Genomic DNA, 27,366 nt, shown 5'->3' with positions numbered 1-27,366 from the left:
CCACAACAGACGTCCATCACTTTCTTTACTCACTGCTTGGAAGGTTTCGTATGGTTGAATTATTTATATTATTATTATCAAACTTAATTGAAAATTTGATAATTTTTAGTGCAATTTTAAAAAATAGCGTGTTAAATCCTTTATTTTCTGAACTGATGTCAATTGAGAACCGTTGCATTACGAAATATGTAAAAATATTAGATTTTCTGCATTGAATGGGAATGATATTGACTTCGTCTCTCCATAGTCTCTCCTCAGTCAAGGAGGAAGACGAGGAAAAGAGTGAAACATCCGATGTGGAATTTGACCAAAGACTTATCATCAAATTTGACCAATTTGATGATAAATCTATCCATCTAGTATCACGAAGTTATAAATTTTTCCCCACCGCAGACGTCCACCACTTCCTTTACTTAATGATGGAAAGGTTTTGTTTTCATGAGGCAGGTACCACAATAAAAATTATCTAATGATGGGAAAATACAATGTACTTCCATTTACTTGCGGAAGCGTTAGGCAGATACCAAGTGCAAAATTATCTAGTGATAGGAAAATTCTATGATTTCATAGGATAGTTTAGCGAGGTAAATCCATTTTTTGAACGGACGAATTTGAATTGAGAACCATTAGGTCACGAAAGATGTGAAAATATTTCATTTTTGTATTTCATGGGAAAGATATGTTGGCTTCGTTTCTCAATAGAGCCTCATCAGTGATAACGGGGACAAAACTGGACGCAGTGTTCTCTGTCTCAGTCAGTAGCCTTCGTTTGGAGGAAGACGAGGAAAAGAGTGAAACATCCGATCGGCAATCGATTGCCTTGTGTTGGAGGGCCCTGAGAATCCTTCCGATCCGCGACGCGCTCGCTTCTTACGCCCGCCCTCCTGATACTCCTCGATGGTATTTTTCGAAGGCTTACTCCGGAAGCCTTGAGAATGTGTACACTCTGCTGTGAATGTCAGTGGCGCTTCCACGGGTATGGCCTCGAAGATGCCGCGTCGTCTCAGGAGCACGTGTCATTGGGTTTTCATTTGTCTCTCCGGATGCCTTGCATATTTTCACGAAAATAATTCTGGAAAATCTTAAGCTCATCATAAAATCCGAAGATCCAAGCGTGATGGAGTGGAATTTTTCCATATTGAAATAATCATTTGCAATAGGGTAGTTTCCTTCATCAAAGAAAACGAAAGCTATTGATTGCGATTCGTTACCCACCATTAGTGTATTCATAATATACAAATTATTTGGTTTTAGAAATCCCGGTTTAAATGAATAGCAATGGTCAATTTTATCCTCATTTGAAAAAGGCCAGAATGGCGCCCATGCGATGCCACTCCATGTGACGTCACAGGGACCTAGTTTCTATACGAGTAGATAGGAGTTTTACATCGTCTGAGATTATTAATGCATGCATGAGGCACAGAGCTCAGGAAAACATGTCTTAATAATCACCTACTAAAACTGGCCAAGGTCGGAAAGTTTTCTTCGCTTTATAAGGTATAAATAATCCTTATTTAAGCCCAGAGTACCAGCTAGCAGGGTACTCTGCTACCTGCTAGCATCCTGCGTCGTATCAGCACTCAAAGCCTCGCCCCAAGGTCACCTCACTTGCGGCAGCGGGTACCAGAACGACGTCACATTCATCCCATTTCCCATCATTCATACTTAGCCGTCGCGTTTTCGCGCGCTTGAAATTTTTCACTTTTCGTTTAGTCACGAAAAATAGATATCGTCATTTAAAAATCTAAAAGTGTGAAATTCGTACTCTAGGAGTAATAATCTTTCGATTTAGGCAATAAAAAAAATAAAAGGAAACCACCCTATTGTCTACGATTATCCATAATCGTGGAAAATTGCAAGTGTTTATTTCAACATATAAAGCTCGTTCTGGAGTTAGTTATTTCATGTCGCATTTATCGTTTTGTTTTATTTTGTATAAATAACTCAAGAGCATTCCAGAGTAAGTAATAGTAGCGGGCGTTACTTGGTGGAAATCCTTTATCGTGGGAGTTGAAGGAATAAAAACTTTGCATTTTCCACATGGTGATTCATTTTGTACGACGATGGTTTCGTAATAGCGTAATATTTTCAAGCTCTGAATACCTTTAACCTACATGGTGCCACCCATGGTGTTCAACGATACCATGGTCGGATAAAATATATCGCCATGTGGACAAAAGCAATGTTTTTATTCCTCCACCTCCTGTAGCATCCTAGAGAATTTATAGAAATGAATATTTAAAGCGTAGTGACTAAATTGTAAATAAATTTGGGCGATATAGGACTCAAATGATCATGACTATTTTCTCTAGGAATTTACTTTTATTCCAAGTCCTGTCTCCAAATAAACGAGATAATTATCAAACTCCTTCCAAGATAAAATATTATTTTTAAATTTAGGTGCCATAACATTGACCTTTCATCGAGGAAATTATCAAATTACTTGCAAATAATAATTAAAATATTAATAATGTGACTGCTATAAAATTTAGGATGTTAATCTCATCCAAAAGTCTGACTTTTTGAACTTTTCATGCTATTGTAGGTATTAAGCTAATAGTACTCTTTTACACATTCCTGTCTCTCCTCGTTTCCTGGTTACCTTATTCCGAAGTGATTATTGTTTGAGAATGAAGTGATGCATGCAGTCAATTATAAAATAGTTACTTCAATTAAGTCCAATTTTATGCTTGAAGCAAACAGGTAGGTAACAGAGGTATAAGAGTTAAGGCTTTGTTTCGTGTATGCAATTGCTCCACTGCATGTATGTGGCGAGGAATGAAATGTGGCGCCGCGAGTGGTGATTAGTAGAACCTCCTCCAGCGCCTCCTCTTCCTCCGTCTTACTTCCTTCTCTTCACTCCAAGGATTCTAACTCCTGTTCATTCTCCTCCGCCATTCTCCTTGGGTGCCAGCTTCAATTATATCGTTCAATTTCCTTTTAAACTTATGTTCGTCTCCTAATCGTGAGGCAATATCCCAGATTAGCATCACTTAATTCTATATTCCACTGTTCTCGATCGATTTGCGAAGAAATGGCTGAATAAGCGTCACTGCGTGGCTTTACGCGGCCAGTAACAAGTGTAATAAGGGGAACATGCTTTAAGTAGGTGTCCGTTTTCAACCCTCTTATCCAACTTAACATCAATTCGCATTATTTGTTCCAACTGAGAAGTAGCCTAACGGGTTGGATCTGAGAATGTATAATATTAACACTGATCAGGTTCACTACAGTAATTGGCTGAGATTATGCATACAGCAGAAGGAGACATGAAAGTGCTACTGGATCCATAGGCGGATCCTGGGGGGGGGCACGGGGGCACGTGCCCCCCCCCCCAGACCCTAAAAAATATGTTAGATTGTAGTGTTGATGAGACGTAGTTAACTGAAATCAAACATTGCTAGTCAAATAAAAAAATTGTTTTCTTTTAGTTTGAAAGTTGAAATCTTCATTCAGAATTCTTCAAAGGTTCAGAATTCTCCATTGATATTTGCTGTAATATTGGTCACTGATTGTAATAGCGTTCATGCAGATTTTACACCCATGAAGTAACGTTTCGCTAGTTCTGCACAAACGTCACCATATCTCCTCTTGAACCCTCTCTTGTGGCATAGCGAGAAAAAAATGTTATGATACTGGAAAGCAACAATTTTTATTTGATAAATGTGAGTTTAAATGGGTTGATTCTTTTTATGTTCAGTCATTTTTCGGGATATGGGTTTAGAAAATCTGATTTCATCGGAAGTACTGAATACACATTTTCTCTTCTCTTTTTACTGCTGCGCTTTTTCTCGCCATGTTTTCTAGTTTTTATTTTGTTTGATGCCATTATTGTGCACTTCTGTGCGCGTTTTAGGTTTCCATAGAAGCGTATTTATTCACGAGTCGCATTTGCAAACGGTGCGATGCATGTCTGATTGGAAGTAACACCGGCCGTATGTATGTGCACCTCACATGAAATGTTTCCATTTTTATCGGGTGAACGCAAACTACACCCGTGGCAATTTGCATCATGGTGATTACACACACCCTTCCGAATAACCTTGAGTTTGGTTTCTGGGTATACCATGGCAGTTTGCAACGACACTTAATTTTTTCACCACTGAATTTTGCCAAGAGCATGTATGCCGTATGCTTCGACAAGCATTATATGCGATTCTGCAGTAGTTATCTTCAAATGACAGCATAAAACTATTCTGTCCGCAAATATTTGTTCGTAGGCACATAACTGTACATGTATGAGGTTATAAAATATATATCAGTGTATAAATCTAAGGTTATTTCGCGTTAAGAAACTCGTTCAGTTGCTAGGGAGAAGATGGCACTGCAGAAGCGGTCTGAAGGCCGTTTTACACGGGTCATGTCATTGCGCAGGTTAGTACTGAAAACATTTTTGAAATGACGGGAATGCGAGCTCGGAATTAGAGCAGGGGCTATTTTGCCATCTCGTATCCATGCATTCTCCTATGCTTTCTAGCAATTCATCGCTTTACATGACACGATTTTGTCCGCGCCTTCGTACATACATCACAGTGCGCAATAACGTGCCCCGTGTAAAACGGCATTTACGGTCTTAAACTGATGGCGAGCGCCATCTATATGGAAATTTCGGTTTCATATTTCTACAAATGGTAATGTTGGGTCCGAACTTTCATAATTTATTTTTTGACTGACTATCGTGTATGGACAGCCGGATATTGTTGGTGGAATCAAAGGAAATGCATTTATTGAATGTGGGATCATTTCACGGCGCCCAAATGGAGGATGGGAGTCCATAGCCACGTGGTCCAATTCACGCAGCCACTAAGCGTCTTACCTAGCGTTCACTCTCTTGGAAGCGCTCGAGCGGCTGTAGACTTAAAGGGAAGCTTGTGATTTTCCGATAGTTTCCGGGAAGACTGCCATCGTTTTTTCATGTTGATTGCTACGACGAGATTATCAGGCCTCAGGGCGTCGATGACGAGCAAAAAGGATTTCATGGAAGCTAAATAGGTTCCGACGTGGCCATGCTTTTAAGGAATGCTGTTATAGAATAGAATATGAAAATTATAAGCCCAGGAGAAGTGTTTCCTTTAGTAACCTACACGATTATGCATATCTTAAGGCCTGTTTACACGATAAATTAACACGTACGAGTTAATGTCTGTTTCCATGAATGATTTTTGTGGACCGGAACGGAACATGCCCGAATGCATGAACCGAATTAGAACAGGTGCTATTTTCTGTGCATGCATTCGCACAAGTTGGGTGGTTACACGGTGCATTTTGGCGTTTATTCTCGCGTTCATACATTTAGACATGAACCCGTGCTTGTTAATGTACCGTGCAAACAGGCCTTTAGTGTCAACAAGTAGTACATACTGTAGGAAGGTTTACATGATGCATCTTTATCACAGAATTCGACATAATATTTCACAAAATAATTGACAGAAAGGCAAATGCATGAATACTGATAAAAATACCTGGGTTCTTACAGTGTAGCACAATATTTAGTTTACTTGTAGAATCGGTACTGTAATGTTAATATCATGAATGATGTTGTTTTCACATGAGAATACCTGTCGTTAAAAGTATATTTTAGCAACAGATAATATAAAATATTGTAACAGTCAAATCCTAGGTTGGTTCTTTGTGTTTTTAGCTTATTTATTTTTTTCAGTGCAATTACTGATTAAATAGTTGATTATGTCTATTTATGCTTGGAAATATGGTCTTTAATTGATGGATTTACGATTTGCGCCATATGGGAATATTTTTAGGAGAATGCAATTTTTATAAACTAATGTAGTAGGTTGATCAAACGATGGTGAAAGATTTTGAGTTAAGGCCGTTTTACACGGGGCACGGAATTGCGCAGGTTAGAGCTGCATTAATTTCTTAAATGGCGTGGAATTGCGCGAATGCATGAACGAAATTAGAACGGGCTATTTTGCCGTCTCGCATCCACGCATATTCGCATGTGTTCTAGTAATTCATCGCTTTACACGACGCAATTTTGATTGCGCCTTTGCACGTACGTCAGATTGCGCAATTCCGTGTACCGTGTTAAACGGCCTTTAGAATAAAAATAGTTTCACTCACACAATGCTGAAATCCCAAATCATTACATCTCCATATTTGAAATTAAAATCATTTAGAGCTGGAAAGGATGGGGAATTTCACTCCAAATGCTTCAGTGTAAGAAGGTATACTGATGCACTCAAAGTCAGGCCGGCCCGGAACTAGGGCGAGGCAGCAGATTTCAGAGTGGCAGCAAAATTTGGAAAGTTTTTTTCAATTTATAAAAGAATCAAAGAGCTGTCTAATTTTTCAAAGTTAATTACTTAAAAATGATAGTAAATTGTAAATTTTAAACAATAATATTACTAAATCTTCTTTAAAGCAAACATATGGTGTATAATTTCAACTAATGAATCTCAAAAAATAGCTTACGGACGTATTATATTTTAGCGGTGAGGGGAGGGAGAGAGGGGAGGGGGTACGGCGAACTGATCTTTTCCCCCCTGAAAAAACTCCTAATTCCGGCTCAGTACTCGGGTATGCCTAACAGGTCACGAAATAAACGATTAACGCTTTGAACGTACTTATCGTATTGGTGAATTTTGTTAACAATTAAATGTTATTGAATGTTCTATATTTCATTATGAGATTTTTAAATTGCCTTCCAATACCTCACCGAAAGTTAGCTTTGGGTAATACGCCACCATTTAAACTCATGGCCATAGAAAAATTGTAACTAAATGTCGTGCATAAAAATTCGTGGAACTAGCCTAGCTTTCCTATTTGGTGAACTCCGTGCAATTTGCAACCATGCAATTCTCGTGTGAATTGAAAGCAGCATACCACTTAGGATAAAAAAAAATCTTTGGGCCGACTTTTTTTTGCAGTGAAATAGACATCAATGCCCCTTACGGTATGCGTTGGAAGTTCACATCAAATATCACATTATCAGAACACACGGCCACTAAGAGCTTATTCCACTCCCAAGTAGGGTAGTGCCCATTTTTTCCATATTGTAACCCCGTCTGAGGATCAAATATGTATGAGTTGCAAAATTTGTAGAAGCTAACAGTGCTAGGAGTAAAGTATCCTAGGGAAGATGACTACCGCTATTCAGCCGCGGCTCACAGTTCATTGCGAGAAACATTTTGAGAATTGTTGTTTTACACCCAGAGGATTCAAAAAAAGACCGAGGCATTACAGCGTGAGATTTATTTACCAGAAATTTTAAATGAGTAAGATCAGTGATATTAAGAAGCCAGCTACCGAATACTGCGTCACGAAATGGGCACACTACACCTTTAAGTATCAGAATACTTTATTCAGCCAAAAAGGTGAGTCATGAACAATGATAGCAGCGGAGTAATCGAGGGTAGAGCCCTTCAAAATGTGTTGCTAAAGAAGACTGATGAGGATCAAATAGATCGACCGAGTAAGTAATCAGGAAGTCCTGAGAAGAGTAGGAGAGAAGAGAAGCCTCATAAAAACCTTTAAATGAATATGGAACAACCTTATAGGCCATTTATTGAGGCATGATGGTCTGATGAGGACAGTTCGTAGAGGGACAGGTGTATGGCAAGAACGGAAAGGAAAACCTGTAGTAAAATATATGGAGTAGATGAAGAAGGATGTGTAAGAGAGGAAATACGTAGATGTGAAAAGATTAGCTGATAGGAGAATGGATAGGAGGGCTGCGTCAAACCTATCTTAGGATTGTTGACCTGTGACGATGATGGTATGGTATCAGAATACTTTTATGTAACCTAAAAATTGAATTGGTGAATCGAAATCGATGCTACTGTTGAAATTCTGAGGTGAAAAGACCATAATTATGGCTAGGTATTAAAAATTTTCTCTCCATTGTTATGTAGTCGTGTAAAAAGCATGGCAGTTATGTAAAAAACATAATATCCGTTTCTTCAAGTTTCTCTGCTGGTGTTCGAGTTCCTACTAGGATGTATATTTTTCTTTCCGGATCCTGAATTTATTCGTAATTTCCTGCATAAGTGGCCAACATGTCTCGATATTACATAAATAATTAACGTCCATATCGATTGCTATCTTCGGACAGAATCATTATAAATGTCGACTGAGAACACTTTTGTCATTATTTTTCCAGTAACAGTGGTGAATTGTTTTGGTGAAGAGGGAGGGAGGGAGTGAATGATAAAAAGTGGTGTATTCACCTCAAAATAACATTAAATCCCATCGTGTAACGATTAGAGACCGCCCACGGCAATGGAAATATTTGGTCATAATTGATATTTCGAGCAATCGATTTTTAATCGAAATTAAGAGCTCGACTTTTCAACAAAAGTCGAAATTTGTACCAAATGATCCATTTATCTAAAAAAAACTATGGTTCTCATAAAAATACATTTTTTACAAAAAATATGTTTATCATAAAATTCGAAAAACACTCGAAATGCGCATTAGAGATGCAGAAATATCCCAAAAAATCTACTCAGAATACATGCGTGAATTATTAGTAGTAAAAATCTACAAATGCGCGTAAATTAAAGTCCATTCCGGTGAACCATTCGGCTTTACTAAAATATTCAAGGAAGATCAACTGATTACGATACTTTCTTGATGACCGAGGACGTACTTTTCAACTTAACCGGTCATAGAGAAAAGTTTTTTTCACGTAGAACGGATGGATTTATCATAGGCCGGAGGTGACGCTGCTGAGATCAAACGAAATGGTCAAGATCCAAGTTGAAAAATAGAGTATAGATCGAAACTCGAAGATTAAGGCTCGATTGCGATTTCATCGATCTATGGAATTTAAAACTCGTTTTTCTTTTATAATCGAATTCGATTTTTCCGTTACTGCTACGTTGCCCATCGGAGTTATTTGTATGCGTTAGGCAACCCCTAACGCTTCCCTCCTTCACCCCACATTTCCGCGGCAATTGACTCGATAGCTATTTTTTCCAGTCGATAGCGAAGAGCAAATTCGAGATACTATAGGCATAAGTCACTAAGTTAAGGAAGATTTCCTGAGTATAATACGAACTGGTACACTGGTACGCCGAATATTACCGCTGTTTTATTCTTCCTAACATCTCACCGCCAGCCAGAACGTTTGTGCGCATGCAATCACCTAAAATTCACATTTAATAATAATAATTTATTTTGTCCAAGGATCTACAAGAAGATATAAGACACGTCAAAAAAAGGGAGAAGGAGATTCATACAATTTAGTAGATTAGAAACATACAGTAGAAACATATATTTGAAATGTTGTGTACAAGTATGTATTTTCACATATAATATATTTTCAAAACATGAAAATGAAGCACTAGATTGTGGAGTCCGTCAGGTATTCGGTAACAGAATAATAATTCTTTTTAAGTAGGAATGCCTTCAGCTTACTTTAAAAGATACCATAATCATCATTTTCATCTACTTCGGCAATTAAATGCCGTAACAACTGCAGCATCGACTGGAAAAAGTCCCTTCAACTGTTCATTCACTATAGGAATACGCATTGTAAATGTCTGACGCGTGTTTCAGGTTGCCTACGTTGTACAAATAAGACAGTTGGCACCGTCGAAGGCCGCATTGCATCGATCAAATGAGCCATATAAGCAGCAAATTGAGGTTCAGTGCCAATTTTATCGTAAATGATAGGTTTTTACGAAAAATATCGGTCACTCGATCGGAAAAATGACATTTGAAAAACTAGAAGAAAATTCTCACATTAGATATGAACCAATTTCAGCTAAAAAGCCTATCTGCAATATCGATTGGTGTTTGCAACATTTACAAAGCGAGTATTGCACTCCGTGGTACACACTGTAATTCGCGGAAAAAAGTGATGAAATAAGGTTTTTACTAAAGTGATATCTGTTAGCCAACCTCACCCAATTAACATTCACTGTGTTAATTGTTTCAGACTCTCAGAGCTTGTGATATTTCTCATTCAAATATATTAGGGCTAGCATAGAATAAGCTCTGTCCATGCTCATAAAACCAATCAAGTGGTTCTCATGCCATGTGAGAGATGCTTGCCTACGCAGCTATCAGAATAGAATTCCTAATGTCTTTAGGTCCCCAGGACATAAGTGTGTTAAAATTATTTGCAGACAAATTTTCAAACATAAAAACACCTATATTTGCCGCGAGCTTTCAAAATATTTAGGTATTTTGTGAACTGCTTGACCTCAAAGGAAGGCCCTAAACTCTTTTTTAAACCTCCCTATGTATAATGCTGCCGGTATTTCTTATATTATAAGAGGCAGGTTATTATAATTATAGCATATAAAAATTGAGAGCTAACTTTTGTGAGGCTGGAATAGGAGATTTTAAAGTGCATGCCATATTTATAACTTGTGGTATTTGAGTGGGAATACATGCGTATGTGATGAAATATTTTTAAATGATTTAAGTTACAAATTGTGAAAAAGTTAGTACTAGCACCTTTCATTCAGTATATGTCATAAAAAATTAAACATAAATGTATCTTCTTTCCTGCTTTTATAGATTAAGTATTAAATTTTGACTGTTAGTTTCTAATTGGTTTCTTTATTTTTGTGTCTGTACAGTGCCACCTCTCCCTGAATGGGCCCTCAGTGGTGAATATACTGACGGTACAAACATCATGGGCCTTGTCGTCTTTTCCATGGTGCTGGGCATTGCCTTGGGCAAAATGGGAAAGGTTGGAGCACCTCTCTTGGACTTCTGTAGCAGTCTTAGTCATTCGATGATGATCATCACTGGCTGGGTGATTTGGTAAGACCAATATCCTTGGACTTATTTTTTTTTTTATTTTTTATTTTAAAGAAATATAACCACATACAGCATATGCCATTTTATAGTGGCCAGAACTTAAGATGGAACCTGCAATTTAAAGTGTCTCTTCAAAAGATAAATAGAATTTGAATGAATTACCCATTTTATATAACTTATCCCTTATTTATTTAAATATAATATGCATTCATAACATCAGTAGGGTAAAATTTAATGCAAAAATGTGTTTGCGTAAAGCTCATGATGTTTATGCATTCATAATTTGAGTTCAGTTGCTTTCATGTTGCTTTCTGAGGGTGTATTGTTACACAGCAGGGACTAAACTACCTGTTAACCCGTAACCTGAGTTGGTTTTAGGTACCACTATAATGGTACATGTTAGTACATATGTAGCTGATGCTAAGTCTAACCAATCACGTTTTGCATCCAAATGAAAATTAAAATTTGTACTGTCTCCCATTATCTGCTACAGTTTCATCAGACTGATGTTCAAAATTATGAGTGGAGTAATGAGGGCGAACAGTTTCTCTGGCTGAGTATATTTTTGAAGATCTGTCATTAAAATAATTTTCTAATATTTTATTATGCCTATGAAAATGCATAAAAAGTAATTCAGCAGCTCTAATATTTTCTAAGCAATCAAGAAGATGCCTGCTGGTTCATTACTTGGAAGATAGCCAAAAGTGCCTTTTCAGCTTAATTCCTGGCATAAACAACTCAAAGAAAGAAATTTCTTGTGTCTCAGCGTAATTGAGCATGTTATACCAGAGGTAGTTCTATGGGGGGAACCAACGGGGCTATAGTTTATATATAGTCCCCCTCCATTGGATCGAAACATACACTAGATAAAATCAAAATTTTTGAAGGTTGCCTCTCTGTACAAATGTATTTAGTTATGTTTTCAGATATATTTACCTAATGTGGCTAATTGAAATACAAAGTAGCCTTAAACTTAGGGCCCATTTTAAACACTTTTTGTATGTTACAATCGAGTGACAGATCCAGAGAGGGGCTATGGGGGCTATAGCCCCCCTTGAGTATTCAATTTACACTAGATGGAATGGAAATTTTGTTCAGATCCCCACCACTGCTGGTAGGTTACCCTCCACTTATCCCCCTCCTTCTCCCCATCCAGGATCTGCCTCTGTGTTGTACCAACCTCACAGTAGTTATAATTGGACAAAATTTAAGATAAATCAGTTATATGAAGGAATGTCATCATTATGCCATAAGGAAAATGATGTTCAATATAAGAAAACATTATTTTCAAATCCATTTATCCACAATAATACTCATCGTAATCAAATGGTCAAAATATGTAAAAGTAATATTATATTACTAACTGGACTATTACTTTACTAGGAAAATCATCAGCTGCAACATTTGCTTGATAAAGCCTCTTCATGTTAGCTACTGCTTGTTTTTGGAAAAAAAAACAAGCTGCAAGGGGTCATATTTCTATTTTTTTTAGGGAAATTTATTTTATGCCTCTCTTAAACTAGGTTGTCTAGTGGCTGAATACTCAGCCTCTGATATGTGCCAATTGAACGTGTTCAGTAATCTGATAATGTTATTGGATTTAGAGAGAGACACTTAGAAAATAAAAAGTTGATAGTGGCAGCAGACTGATGGAGATTGCTCTTCAGAGAGATTTCAGAGTTTGGTTCCTCCTCAAGTCAATCTTTGCTAAGTTTCATCTTGCAAGATTTTGAGTAGTTACAATGATTGCCAAATCAGTTTTTTGTGCCAATGGTAGTATAATAATGGCAATATCTGCTTTCCACAAAATTGATTTCTCAGGGTTCTGACTCTTTGTATTTTTTTTAACAGGTTCTCACCCATTGGTGTGCTCTTCTTGATAACGGGGAAACTGTTGGAAATGGAGAGCTTTGAAGTGATCATTGGGCAGCTTGGCATGTACTTTCTCACTGTCCTCGTTGGACTATTCTGTCATGGCTTGATTGTTCTCCCTATTATCTACTTCCTATTCACTCGGAATCTACCATTCACCTACATCGGAAACATGGCACAGGCATTGGCCACTGCCTTTGGAACGTCATCAAGGTATGTATAGGAATATTTTAATTAGCAGAATTACTTGCTTTTAGTCAGAATACTGACCAATCACCATCTTGTTGTTGGACCATAAGTTCCTGAGTCAAAGACACTGCCATGGTGATGGTGAAACCACCTCATCAGCAGCAATAACATTGCTATTTTTTTAAGCATAGAATTCTTTGTATTATTCTTTATCTTTGCATTTTTTAAGATTGGTACTTTTGATTTTTGACACGTTGCGTACCGATGGCGAGAATTCTCATAATTATTTTCCCGAATGTTCCGGACAGATGACGAAGATTCCCGTCATTTAGGCGCGTCAACCTAAACAATTTTAAAGTATACAATACGTATTCGTTAGTACGTTTTCAGTTGTTGTCTGTTATTCATAATGAATTGATGCATCATAATGTTTGATTGGGTAAAGTTATATTCTAAACATTAGCTTTTTAACCATGTTTAAACGAAAGGCATTATGCCCTAATAGGCACATATTTCCAATCTCAACACCTCCACCCAGAATAGGCGTTCCTAGGAATTTAAACACGGTACGCAACGTGTTAAATCCCATATATTTTGGTTTATTATTATTATGTATTTATTTTTTGTCAATTATAGGTTAATTTTTTATAGTTTTTTTAATTTATGTTAGTTCAGTGACTGAATTTACTATTATTTTCCTCAATTTATGTCATTTGTCTCACTGATTCAATATCAGGCCTATACAATAAGCATCATAAATACATGCGCGAGTTAGGGCTCAATCATATCATTAATGTTTAGCATAAGGTAAACCTGCAAGTATCTTTTTTTCATGAGTTTTAAGTGTTCTAATGATTAAGAGAGCATTGCATATAGCATTTTCCAAATGACCCCAGTATGTTGCCCCTCCTGCTTCCCCATTTAGTTTATCGTAGGGTGTATGTGTATTCCATTTCATTCTATTCATAAACTGTATTCTCTTACACCTTCTTCCCAGCATACTTCTCATTATTACCTTTCTCACAGTTTTCAGCATCCTTTTCCATAGTAGTAGAGATGTGGAAGTAGTACTTTTGGATCTCGAGTCGAGTATCGAGTCAAGTTAAGTACTGTAATTTCTGGGCTAGACAATCAATATAACATTGCATGCACCAACATATTCTCATTTTTCCAATCCCTTCATGAATTTTCACTCCTGAACCCTTGTCCTGGTATAAAATGGAAAAATTGATGAGGAAGATTCATGGCAATTATATCAGAATTAGGAGATAAATGAACATTAATATGTCTTGAACAGTTCCGATGACAAAATTGAAATGAATTAGCCTCTTGTAATATAGTGACACTTAAATTCAAATATGCACTCAAGCAGCTAGGAAGATCCCTGAGTTATGGGATTTGCACAATAATAATAAAGATTATACATTGGTGCATTATCAAATGTTTTTATATTGGCCTCGGCAATTAAATGATGTATTGGCTTCACAAATGACATTCTAGCACAAGTTTGATGATAGTGCTTCCTCTCGGTAGATTTCTGGGCCAAATGGCCTCGACAGCTCTCTATGCGAAACTATGTATTCGTCTCAACTCAGAATTTATAATGGTACTCAATGCACTCAACTTGGGCACAAACTACTCGGCTCAACTAGAATGTTTCAGTACTCCCACATCCCTACATTTAAGTGCTTGTTTTATGCTAGCTCACTGCGTTCTCAAAATTTTCCTCAATCGTCTCTGTGACGCAGGCCAATATATTGGCTTTTGTTACTCAGCTGAAGAGTTGTATGAGCCAAAATATCAGCTTTGAGGTAGTTAATTGTTCAAATTTATAATTATGCAGCAACTAAACTTTTAAATAAAAAATCAGGATTATTAATGCATAAGAAGTGATCATGTTAATATACCAAAAAATGGCATAACAGAAATTACATAATGGATCTTTTGGCGCCATTGAAGAAGATATAATAAAGCTTTCATGAAAAAAATAATGATGGTGATACAAATATTAGTAAAAAGCGCAATGCCTCAGCAAGGACTGATTGCACAAAATTTCAGAATGCTCTTGGCATATATTTCTTACACATCGAGAACAGGTAGTTTGTGTCTTTCTGTCCTTTGTGTAATTACACATATGGCAACAACTTTTCTGGGCAATTGTGCAAAGGTTGTCAAGGAGTGTGTCACATTTTCTTTTTCTCGATATCAATTCTTCTCATTGTTGATTTTTCTCTTGGAGATTCTCAACCCCCTCAGGGCACCCAGCTAACTCTCTTCCAAGGTGGATAAGAAAATGTTGTCATTAATAAGCTTATCTGAAAACTTTTGACTGTTTATGTATGTAGCCTTGATCTTCCTCTTGGGACTTATTCTCATTGTTCCCAACCTTCATGTTTCCTGTATAATGTATGAATCTCATGGCATGACCTGTAAATGTTTAATGGGTTGAAAATATCAGCTGAGACATTACTGTGATGCCAAAGGCATCAGATATTTTTGACTATGCACTGGGATTGAATTTTAATGCCGTAGCATAAAATGGGAGAAATTTTCATGCACCTTTTGGATTTCTTTAATTATATTTTTATTTAATTTTCAGTTCTGCGACATTGCCGATAGCAATTGCTTGTTTGGAAGACAAAAACAAGGTGGATCCCCGAGTTACTCGTTTTGTGATGCCTATTGGAGCTACAATCAACATGGATGGAACAGCCCTCTATGAGGCTGTGGCGGCAATTTTTATTTCACAAGTTAGAAATATCAGCCTGTCAATCGGCCAAATTATTGCTATCAGGTAAGAAATGCCTATTGTTTACTATGTCAATATGTGTCATCTTAGTAGTTTTTGGATTCATGGGTGATGTTATGTACATTTAGCTTGTTCAACCTGGGGATGTGATCTAATATGAAACTTTACGTTTGCCCTGTGGCTGTATGCTCTGGGCAACTCATGGCTACAAATGTTTTGCCTGCCAGGGATCACTACGTATACAAGGCATCTGGCAACAGCAAACTCATGGTCAGTTGGCTCAAAGTCACTGTAGTTTAAAATGGTGTGTTTTTGACCTAAATATCATCGGTAATATATGTTCCCAGTGGCATCAGATATCCAGGGTTAAAATTTTGAGTGACAGTTTTTCTTTACCCTGTAGTCATATAGAATTTGTTAATGTGGTATCATCAGAAATCATTGGACTGCATACTATCTGAGCATTTTGTATACTATACCATATTCTATGCTTGATCACTATTATTTATTATGCTGAAGGTTTTGACATTCCAGTCTTAAGTAAGCAATGCTATGCCCTCTACCACTTGTCAGCTAAAGTAAGCAAACCTGTAAACCCCCACTGTAGGTGCTTATGCATAAGGTACTTGTGTGTCCCCTTAGAAATACGCAAAATGTACAGTTTGTGATGGTGTAATGCCATAGTAACAGCAGAGTGTTCACCCAAATCAAGAATAAATCCATCGATGCAGCCTGCTGTAATAAGTCGGAATTTGTTACGGTGGACAAGGGATGTTGAGCAAAACAAAAAAGCACTTTCAAGTTTAAAATCCATGTTTTGGGCCTCATTCATTTAGAGGTGTAAATCCGAATAGGTAGTAATCCAAAAATGTTATGGAATGGGAGGGCATGATAACATGTCCTATTTGAGAAGAGCTGTATGAAGAAACTACCCATTCACAAAGGTATGATAGTTTCGAACAATAAAGTGGGCATAGTTCTGGATCTTATGAAGCCCAGCTACAGATGTATGATGAGAGCGAGGGTGCAGTTTGGGGATATGGGCAGCAGCGGCTCTAACATGTGTCACATGGGTGAGCCAAATCATAAAATGGGTGGACCAAACTTTGAGTTAACGTGGATAAATGCGAAGGACAAAATAAAGTTTAAAACATTTATTTATTGACCTTATACTAATGGCACCTCTTTCCTGACATGCCACGCAATAAAAACAAATAATGACTCTGGCCTTAACCTATTTTCAAGAGTGCATTCATTTTATATTCACGTGAAAAATAGCAACACAGAAGAAATCCTACTCATGTCTTTTGGCCCTCAATCTGGAATACCACACTTTTTACGATAGTGCACCATTTCAGAGAGTACATACCACTTCAGTGAATCTTAACGATTTTTGTGTAATTTTTCTCATGAAATCTACATCTACATAATACCCCGCAAGCTGCCTAAAAGGCGTGTGGCAGGGGGTGTTAGGACACCAGCCATTTACAGAGTAAAAAAAAATGAAGCGCTCAAACGAAGTTCTTTATGGTTCTGGGGAAAAATAAATTCCCATATCTATCAGTTTTGCAAAAAATCTCTCTTGATTTATCGCTTCCATCGGACCTGGAAGTATAGTTCGGCTCTAATATTATGTTCTCTGTGTCGCTCTTACAGATATCCATTCTCAATTGTTCAAGCAATCTAAGCCTAGTGCACAGCCTCCGAGTCTCCAGCGGCTCCCAGCCTAATTCGCTTAACATCTGGGTAACACTGTCTGTACGCACGTAGTAGTTTTTGATGAAACGCGCAGCCTTCCTTTGTATTTTATTCAGTTCCCGAATTAAGTCCTTCTGCACTAGATCCCATACACTCGCTGCGTATTCAAGGTGCGGTCGGACAAGTGCGAAATAGCACCTTTCTTTTACTTTCTCATCCAAAAATCTTCCCACAATACACTTGACGAATCCTAATTTCTTCAGGGCTATGCCGCAAATATTCCTTATATGTGTTCTCCACCTGAGGTTCGAGGTTATTGTAACTCCCAGGTACTTCACTTCGTCTGTTGCCTTTATGTTAATACCATCCACTGCTTAACATGGTTACAATTGGACGAGTTCCACAAGAAATGTACCCTCATGCATTTGCTCGGATTATGTTCGAGTCCCCATTCTTGGCTACACAAATGAACGTTGTCTGAGTCCAATGATATAATTTCATAGTCAAGAGTGATCACTAATTTTGCGATAGATGACAGCATCGTCATCAAATAAATGTATTTTACTGCTAATGCGGGAGCAGAGATCATTAATGTCTATTTGTAATGAACAACAGAGGGCCGATTATGCTTCCTTGTAGAACACCTGATGTAACTTTTACATCATCAGAGCTAATTCCATCAAGAACTACTTTTTGTTTACGATCACTGAGAAAGTCACGTATCCAGTTTACGAGTGTTTAGTTTAATTCAAGATTGGTAAAAATGACTATAGGGTGTTATACAGAGAGCATTCAAATGTTTGGATGTTATTAAATGAGTGAAGCTTTTAATTAAAATGTAATTTAGTCTAATATGCCACGTATAAGTACGTAATATTTTCAAATAAAAATGGTGTTGTAAAGACTTGATAAAATCGATCTGAAGACAGGAAATCTAAATGTCTGTAAAAGTTGGAAGGAAAATATGTCCGAAACTAGTTTTTTGATTGTCTTAGGCAATCATCAACATGGAAGAGAACAGATGTCAACCTGCCTAGGCTTAGAGGAAGGGGTTTGATTCCCATCCTGCAGCAGTATTGTCATATTTCAGAGGGGTTGTGTTTGTTCAAAGGTTTGCATGTGCTAATGTCAGATGTTTGGCGGAGGAAAGTCCTCAAAGGTTTCCACTGACCTGCAAGTGGAAAAGTCACAGAATCTCTCAGAGAAGTTGCAGAAGAGGAGATTTGTGCCTACTGATGTGCCCTTTGATGCATTTCTCGTACGTGTGGAATAATTTGCTGGAATATTATTCAACATTTTCCTCCAATGTTATGGAATGGACCAGCTTTCGTAATCATCTAATTATTTTTTTCTGTTGGTTTCACAAAAGTGTGGTCATTGGCAGTGAATTGGTGGCTGGAATCAAATAGTATGTATTTCATGACCTCAGATCTGATCAGATAGAGGACTTTTGGGTTGGTAGCTTTGTGATGGAGAGTGGGAAAACTGGGAATGGTGGGAGATATGGTTGGTTTTAGGGAATCTCAGGGAAATTAGAGGTTGCCAGGGTAAGAATGTATTTATTCAACGTCTTCTTCATCACCTTGGAGCAGTGTGATTACACATCTGGCTGGAGTCCATGTCGTACCCTCCATTGGCGCAGCATGGGGGGGGGGGGGGTTTTGGGGGATAAAACCCCCAGAGCTCAGGGAAATTTTTAAGTTTAATCCATTTTACTTGATTGGATTGATATTACTAATAGAATAGTGTAAGGATTAATAAAATATTTCCCGCATAGCCGTAAAACTCACCATTTTGAACCATTTATCTTAAAATTCTGCAAGTTATTAATCTTGCACCTACCGCTTATCCTGGTTGGTATTCAATACCCCCACACACCCCGGTATTAGTTGCACCTTAACCCCCTCCAGCCTTAATTCCTAGCTGCACCCCTGGTACCCTCATCCAGAAGTTCTTGTCAATTGGCTGCCGGCCCAGTCCTATTCTCCAATTGTTCTTCAATGGGGGTTGTTGTGTATGTAGGCTTGGCTATGGTTGAAAAAATTTATGAAGAGCCTTGGATCCTCAGAAATTTGGTAGGTCACAAAGAAGATTTGAGGGTGGGAATAATCAGTGGGTCATTTTGTAGTGTTTGTGTCAGCAGAATAAAATTCAGGGCCAAAACTTTATTGATGTCCAACCTATAAGTAAGAAGGAGCTTGAATATGATATAGTGCACTTAATAATGCTGTGAGGAAAGGAAGCACACTGAGGAAAGTAAAAAATACCAGTTGAAGTTCTTTCAATCAGTGGCGCAGCGAGGGGGGGTTTTGAGGGGGTAAAACCCCCCCCCAGAGCTCAGAGAAGTTGTTAAGTTTAATCCATTTTACTTAATGGATTAATATTACTTATAGAATAGTGTTAGTATTAATCAAATATCTCTCATAAAGTGGTAATACTAGTCATTTTGAACCATTAATCTTAAAATTTTCTGGAGGAGGGCCCCCGAAACTCCCACCTACCCTGGTGAGTATGCAATGCCCCCACACTCCAAAGTATTAGTTGTGCCTATAACCCCCCCTTGCCTGAATTCTTAGCTGTGCCCCTGCTTTCAATACGTTATTTCAACAGCCTAATGTGTGTAAAGTTCCTGAATTTTATCGTGCGTGCTAGAAGATATGACTGTCCAATAAAAACTAAACATGTATTACATAAGTTACACTGCAGTGATTTTTGCTGTTATTTTGATTTTCATACACCACAAAAAATCAGTGTACCAGGTACCAGTGTATATTATGAAGTTATTTATTTTTAAACTGAATTTTTATCGGTCTTGCTCTGTATGTGGGGATATAGATCTTATATTCAGTAATCAAATGAAATCTTTTTTATCATCATTGAATTAACTGTAAATGCTAACCAGTTTTTGTTCCTCCCTGTGAAACTATTATACATACTTCCTTGGATGTAACATATTAATACATTTTGTGTGACCTTAGCTGTTATTAATTTTTCAGTATCACTGCCACTGCTGCTAGTATTGGTGCAGCCGGAATCCCCCAGGCTGGTCTAGTAACCATGGTAATGGTGCTGGACACTGTCGGACTGCCTGCAGAAGATGTAACCTTAATTATTGCTGTTGATTGGCTCCTGTAAGTAAAATAACAGGTTTTAACTTCTGAATTTCAGAAGCAGAAGGATGTTTAATATAGTAATTACTATGAAGATGGTTTAGATATAAAGTTATTTATAGGATAGAAAAAGAGGATATTAAGTCCAGTGGGATGGATATATGTATGCTCTTAAAAAATATGTGCAGATTTCCACGATATTAAATTTGTCCAAGTTTTGACAGGAATGACACCTGCGCAGTGGCGGATACAGAAAGAACTCAAGGGGGGGGCGCAACATATCTTGAGTTGTCTTTACTTTTATTGCAATAAAAGATGATCAAGTCACAGGCAAAGTAAATGAAAATTTTATTTAAAGTGATTATAAACAGGTAAAATACAATGCCATCTTATGATATAAAAAAGTTACAATTGTGGTTTTGCAATGTTCGGCAATACAGGCGGACCCGCAAGGGGGGGGCGCACGCCCCCTGCGCCCCCCATCTGTATCCGCCACTGCACCTGTGGTCATATTTGAAGGGAATCTAAAAAATAAGTAAGCATGAGGTACAAATGTGTACTTACTGTAGCCAGGTGTGATATTTTTTTATATGTATGATATCTGGTGAAATGACTTCTAGGTTGATGTTGAGATATTTGTATTAGCAGATCATCATTAATGCAACATCAGTTTTCCAATTAATTAAATGAATTACAATTAATGAAATTGGTTACAATTAACTAAACATCAGTTTTTATATTTGATCTGTTGAAATTATTGCAGGCACAAGCTCAAGCATCAGGCTTGGGGCATGGGATTTGCCATGTGTTATCCTTTTGCTAGCTCCTCCACCAATAAAAATCTATCGCTACATATATATGATGGAGCTATTTTACACAAATGCAATTTAATTGTCATAGAAATCTCTCTTTTGCTTTGTCCAAGCATCAGAGTTCTCTGCTTCCCAGAGCATATTTAATGCTCTTATAATATTGTTTTTCAAGGTTTCAGGCTTTAGAGATTTCTGTCTTGTGGGGGTCATGGCTCATCTGACTTCTCTTACTTTTTATTAACATTTAATTTTTGTATGAAAACAGTGTTTGTTTGCTCTTTCATCGAAATAATATCTCAATTAACTCTCATCAATCTCTTATTAATCTTATTAAACATCTTTCTCCTCCCTAATCATATTGGAGATTTTTCTAATCTCTGACAGGAAATAATTGTTGGAAGGCAAAACACCATTTGAGTATTCCTCCCCTTACCTCTTATTTGATAGATCAGGAATGCTTTTTTAACATTTGAATTGAAATTTGATTCCTTTCAGGAGCCATCATTATAACGTTTTGATGCCTTTGTTCTTTTATGTTGTTACTGTTGCTTCAAATAAAGGTCAAGCTCAATTTAATGCTTCCAATCTTAAATGGAAGTATGTTGATAACTTATGTAGGTAAATGATAAGCTGCGAGATAAGCGAGTTCTCTCGTCGAATAAGCAGTCGTAGACAAAAAGCGGCAGTAATCCGAGGTGGTATGGGTCTATCCCTGGGTGAGATAGGCCATATAAATGATACATTAAACCTGTGAAGATACCGTGACTTGGCAATGAGAGGCCGCCAACAATTATGCCTCTCATCACCCGAAGGAGAGGGCAGCAGCTCTTCTTCATATGAGTGAAGGTGGAGACCACGGTGGTCAGTACAGCAACACTCATTGCACTTCAGGCGTGGTAACATTTACTTTAACGGCTGTAGTACTGCGATGTGGAAGGCAAGGGGAAACCACCACATTATTATCCCGAGGAGTCACAGCTACTCCAACTTTAAACTATCTGACGGACAACTTAGTTGGACACATTTTGAGGCACGATGGTCTGATGAAGACAATCGTTGAAGGACTAGTGGAAGGGAAAAAGGGCAAGGGACGGCCCCGAATGAGTTACATAGGACAGGTTATAAAGGATGTAAAAGAGAAGAAATATGTAGCTATGAAAAGATTAGCGGATAGGAGAGAGAAATGGAGAGCTGCGTCAAACCAATCTTAGGATTGTTGACCAATGATGATGATGAGGTAAATGATTTTCCAGCACCAGATGAGAAGCAAATATGTTCTAGGCATCATTAAGGACCTTTCTTATCAGTCTTTGGACCCTCGATCAGCTTTTAGGCGGTAATATAATCTTGGCTCTTCTCTAGAGTACATTCTTCCTTCATTCTCAGTATCTGTAGTGGTAATTTGTTTGATTATTAAGAGAATTTTATTGAGTCATAAATTTGCATATATATATATATATATATTCAGAAACACATTCCTGTTTACCATTGATGTGTCAGTATGAATTTTAATGCAAGCTTTACCATTTTTATTAACAGATTGTGTATCTGTATGCAAAGATAATCAATATTATCACAAAAATTTGATTAAAAGGTATAAAGTATTGTTGAACTAAAGGGAATCAATTTTTCTGAGACCTTGCTCTCACAATGTTAACTCTTTTAAGACGGTGGAGTTCTATAGCCCCAAGAGATTCTTCCTTCCCCTCTCGGCTCCTACCTTTTTCGACCCCTCTCAGCAGGGACTCCCCATTATCTCCAGGGTAGTTGGGCTCCCTCCATTGTGGGTTAAAAATGCTCCAAGCGGTATTGGTTCATGGTCAGCTTATGATTTCTTTACATGTATTAGCTCCATGGATAATTGTTGCTCACTCTTAAATTGCAGACTTTTAATTAAATTCCTCATATTTCTCTTTGCATTGTCAAATTTTAAATGAAGATCTACCATCAATATTAACAGATTTAATGCATCAATAATTTTTACATTAATTTTTATATTGAAATCAAGATATCAGTTATTATTCATGGTTGAATATTTTTTACAAATTCCAAATGCTGCTTTAAGACAAAGAATTCAATTCTTAGTTAATACTTTTTCAGAAAGGAACAATTATATAGTTACATGCAGAATGCCTGGATATACTGTCATATGACTATGGTCCCTTACCTCAAAGAGGGGTAATTTAAGATGGGGGATCCAGGTACCTACCTGCTACTGTATTTCGAGGGTAGGCCCTGTTCTGCACTGCATTGGGCCCCGAAAATAAGACTTCGTATGCCCGTGACTGCCATAAAGGGGGAGAGCAAGGAGCTGGATATATATAGCATATGTTTGTTTGTGTAGGAAAATCTCCAAAGGATATTTCCGGCATTCGTCTCCCTGGTCAAGAAACCTACTGGTGCACTTTTCTGGTGTTAGTTGCAAAAGGGCTTACACCATAACCGTTGATGTGCGGTCTGAGAGACCTCTGCATTTTAAAAATTATGAATATTTTCAAAATGACAGTTTTTAAATATTTATGATTACCGTTAGCTTCTAATTTCTGTATAATAAGGATATATGTAGCACTTAAAATTAAACGTTTTTAATATTTAATTCTGTAAATTTGTAAATTAATTTGATTAGTGGTGTGAGGGACCTCACGCCATACCTGCTTCAAGAAAAGGAATAAACGAGATAAATGCAATTTTTTCTTATTCGTTAGCCATTTTATTTTAACATTTTGAAATCAGGTGAAAAATTGGCATTTTACCAAAAAATTGATTCGTATTGGTAGTGCATAAAATTAAATATAAGTTTTAGAATACTTAAGCAGATAATGAAGCAATGACCTAAGCAATGAAAATGGCATCGCAACATTTTGTGAATATTTGATTTATTGCGGTGTCCCAGACGCACGTCACCAGTTGCATAACATATATTTCACGTCACTGGTTAAGGGTTAAAGTAATGTTTTAGGAGATGTCATTGCGTTATCAAGTGAGTGTCTGAGAAGAGGCTGCAAACCCTTTTAAAGAGATAAGAAGATGCTCAGTGGCAGAGGAAAGGGTTGGATTGACTCGGATTCCAAATACGAGAGAGAATACTTAAATGAATGCTTACTTCAAGAGGGTTCCATGCAAAAGAAATTATTTTGGATCCAATGGGAAGGAAAGAGTATAATAGAGTTTTCCCAGAGTATAGCACCAGTGCAAAAGTTTTAAGGGGTTCATATGTTTGTATCTTTCAAGGGTACTACATCATTAAGCAATCTTTTATTTATCATTTATTTACAACAATAAAATGAGAGAAAAGTGAAATTATTTTGGTTATGCCTAATTGTTCTATACTTCTTCTTTCTTAGGGATCGCTTCAGGACGACCATCAATGTGCTTGGTGACTCCCTTGGTGCAGGAATCGTGAATCACTTGAGCAGAGCAGATCTGGAAAGAGCATAAACCAAAGCTGTTTGCTTGATGATATTTTGTCCTAAGTCTTGGTTTTACCCAAGCCTAACACTCCTATTTTTCTTAAATTTTTGATGTAAATTATTTTGGCTGAGTTCTATGTTGTTAATAATGTGTATTTGAAACTGGTCTATAATTTTTACCCTGTCGTAATTGTAACACTGAGTACTTATCAGTTTCTGTGCTAAGGATGTTAAGAGAAAAGAATTTATTGTTAGGCATCCTCTTCATCAAGAAACTGTAAAAGTCCCCTCATTTTTCAGAGTTTTATCAGAGTAATTGTTTATGGTTCTGAAACCAAGAATATATATCCTTTTTGGATGTAAAAATGTTATGCTCTTCTTAAATAATAGACGTTCTATAAATAATGGAATTTTCATTTATGAATGTCTTTAAACTGATAAGAAACAAGATAAGATAGCAATTGGCGGGTGTGAGACGTATAGTCTAATTTGTTTTTATATGTTTCGACTGTTACATTTCAAGTTGGAATGATATATCCTCATAACATCATTTTAAATTATTGGAATGGGAAATACAAAAAAAAGATGTGTAGATAAATGATATTTTGGACCAATAGATAAATTATTCAGTGGAGAGAGGGAAGCTTGTCCCTTTTAAAATGCAATTATGAAAAGAAATCATTGTCATGAATTACTGTGTATTGAAAATATTTGGTCTCTAGCATAGTGAATCCAGGAAAGAAATAAGCATAGGCTGCTGAATTGTGGTAGCTCGGCATCATTTAGAGTGATGTTACTTTGGAAGAGACAGTATTCATTAAAATGTTCACAATGTAACTATTACTCAATCTGGAATAAGGGATGAGCCTAAGCTTAATAAAAGCGTAAAGAACAAGTGAGCTCTGAAAGAGTCGCCAAGAAGTTAGCTATATGAGGACCATATAGCCAACCATTCTATGAAATGTTCATTCTGTAAAAATGTGTTTATATGCTATGCAATAAAGACATTTTAAACATCATAAAGTCATCTGTTTCTATTTTCCATATTATTTATATGTAATTAATTACTTTTATGTGCTGTTGTACTGGGAAGTAATGTAGCAATAAAATCATTTTTTGAATTTCATCACCTTCAAAGGTGACAGTTTCTCTTTCTGCCTTTCCATAACCCATATGCTTTGATCTCGTCTTGTGGATTAGAAGAATTAGCATTTAACCAAGTGGATTTTTTTGTTCATATTTGCGTGAAGCCTTACGGCACACTATTCATTAATCCCTGGCAATTTTTTTTCCTGTTTTTCAGACAAATTTTAAGTTGTGGCTACTCCAGGGAAATGACCTGATCGCACTAAATAATTTAATTGCATGAATATTATATGCCTGTGACGTAATGTAGAGTGAGTTCTACCACCTATGAAATCCAACCCATGGGTTGAAAAAATGGGTGAGTGTATACAAAGAAATATGCATAATTCAATAATGCAAACATTGATTTTAAGAGCTTATGTATTTTTTAGTGAATTTTCTCTTTTTTTCTTATTTTTACCCACAAGGGCCATGGTCAAAGTAATTGTGAGAAAATCTCTTTTATTGCCAGTGTTTCTGTTTGCAACTGTAAATGTAAGCGTGGACAGCATATGTATACTTTTTGCCAGATGCCCAAGCAGTGCTCAGACAAGCCAATCTCCTTGTGAACATGGAGCCTGTGTGCCGCATGTGCATTTAGTGGAGGGTTTCTGCAACCAATTATGTGTCCATTTTATATTGACCAGTTTGTTTTCTGGATGTATTTTATTTATTTGTGCTAATAGTGACTGTAGTTGTACTGCTATCATGCTTAAGATATCTCTTTTCGTGTGGAATCCATCAGATATACCCATGGCTTTAATCAAAACTATATTTAGAAAGCACTCTAAAACTGAAGGTATTTTGAACTTTTTACTCTATGGAGGGTACTCATCTATTTCCCTAATCTAATCTAATACCCAAAGGCACTTTGTTTCATGGAGGCAGAGGTTGTGCCTCATCGTCGAGTGTCTTTTGTCCTAAAATCTTGTCTTTAATTATCCTGTCATAAGTTGTTATCATATGATGTTTATATCTGTAGTGCCGTATGTCCCTTGCTTCCATACTTCGTGAATGTAGACCTTCTCTATCATTGCATATTTTTTTGTTGGAGTGGGAATTTAATTACGTGAGGAGATGCACTCCAAGAGTTTATATTGAGGGACACAGGCAAGACCATGTAATTCTTCTTTCTTGTGTATCTTTATCCAGATTGTTTGATCTGTTTGGTAATCATAAGACGCTAAACATTGCATTTTGTGGGATACAAGTATTACTACCATTCTCATCTACTGACCTATTACCATCCCAGCATATCACCTGTGTATCTCTTGTGTTGCCAGGAATGACATTATGGTTTAATATTTCAAAGTTTAATATTAATCTTTTATAACTGATAACTTCAGGATTTACTTAGTGAAACTTCTCCATATTGGAAAATAAGGAGTGGAAGCCATAGTGATTTCGGAAAGATACATAGTTTGTAAACCTCATTTGCTTGTGCATTCATGAACGACAATCATTACTCATTGTAATGTGTAGTGCTTTCATCATGAACAATATTGGATGAAGATGACTAAGGTTTTAGATCAGGCAAGATTATTCATTTTTCTATCAAAAGTTTTTATGAGCGTATCACCCCTCGTTTTCAGGGAACCAAGAATCCACCTCTTGTTGTTAATAGAAAACAGTATATCACTACAAATCAAAGATAACACCAACTATTA

The 27,366-nt window shown here is 37.0% G+C and overlaps 1 protein-coding gene across 1 annotated transcript in view; it reads left to right on the top strand.

Annotated features, from left to right (window-relative positions):
* LOC124170680 (excitatory amino acid transporter 1) overlaps positions 1–25,597 on the top strand; it is a 225,973-nt gene extending 200,376 nt beyond the window's left edge. The window contains exons 5-9 of the mRNA XM_046549579.1: positions 10,551–10,737; positions 12,586–12,819; positions 15,395–15,589; positions 20,239–20,373; positions 24,509–25,597. Of these exons, the coding sequence (XP_046405535.1) occupies positions 10,551–10,737; positions 12,586–12,819; positions 15,395–15,589; positions 20,239–20,373; positions 24,509–24,602 (845 nt within the window). The 3' untranslated portion in view covers positions 24,603–25,597. The remainder of the gene's footprint in view (positions 1–10,550; positions 10,738–12,585; positions 12,820–15,394; positions 15,590–20,238; positions 20,374–24,508) is intronic.
* Positions 25,598–27,366: the final 1,769 nt, after the last annotated feature.

Source organism: Ischnura elegans, chromosome X, assembly GCF_921293095.1.
Source record: "Ischnura elegans chromosome X, ioIscEleg1.1, whole genome shotgun sequence".
Classification (NCBI taxonomy): Eukaryota; Metazoa; Arthropoda; class Insecta; order Odonata; family Coenagrionidae; genus Ischnura; species Ischnura elegans.
Note: the sequence above shows the minus strand (reverse complement) of the source record. Positions and strands in the feature narration are given on the sequence as shown.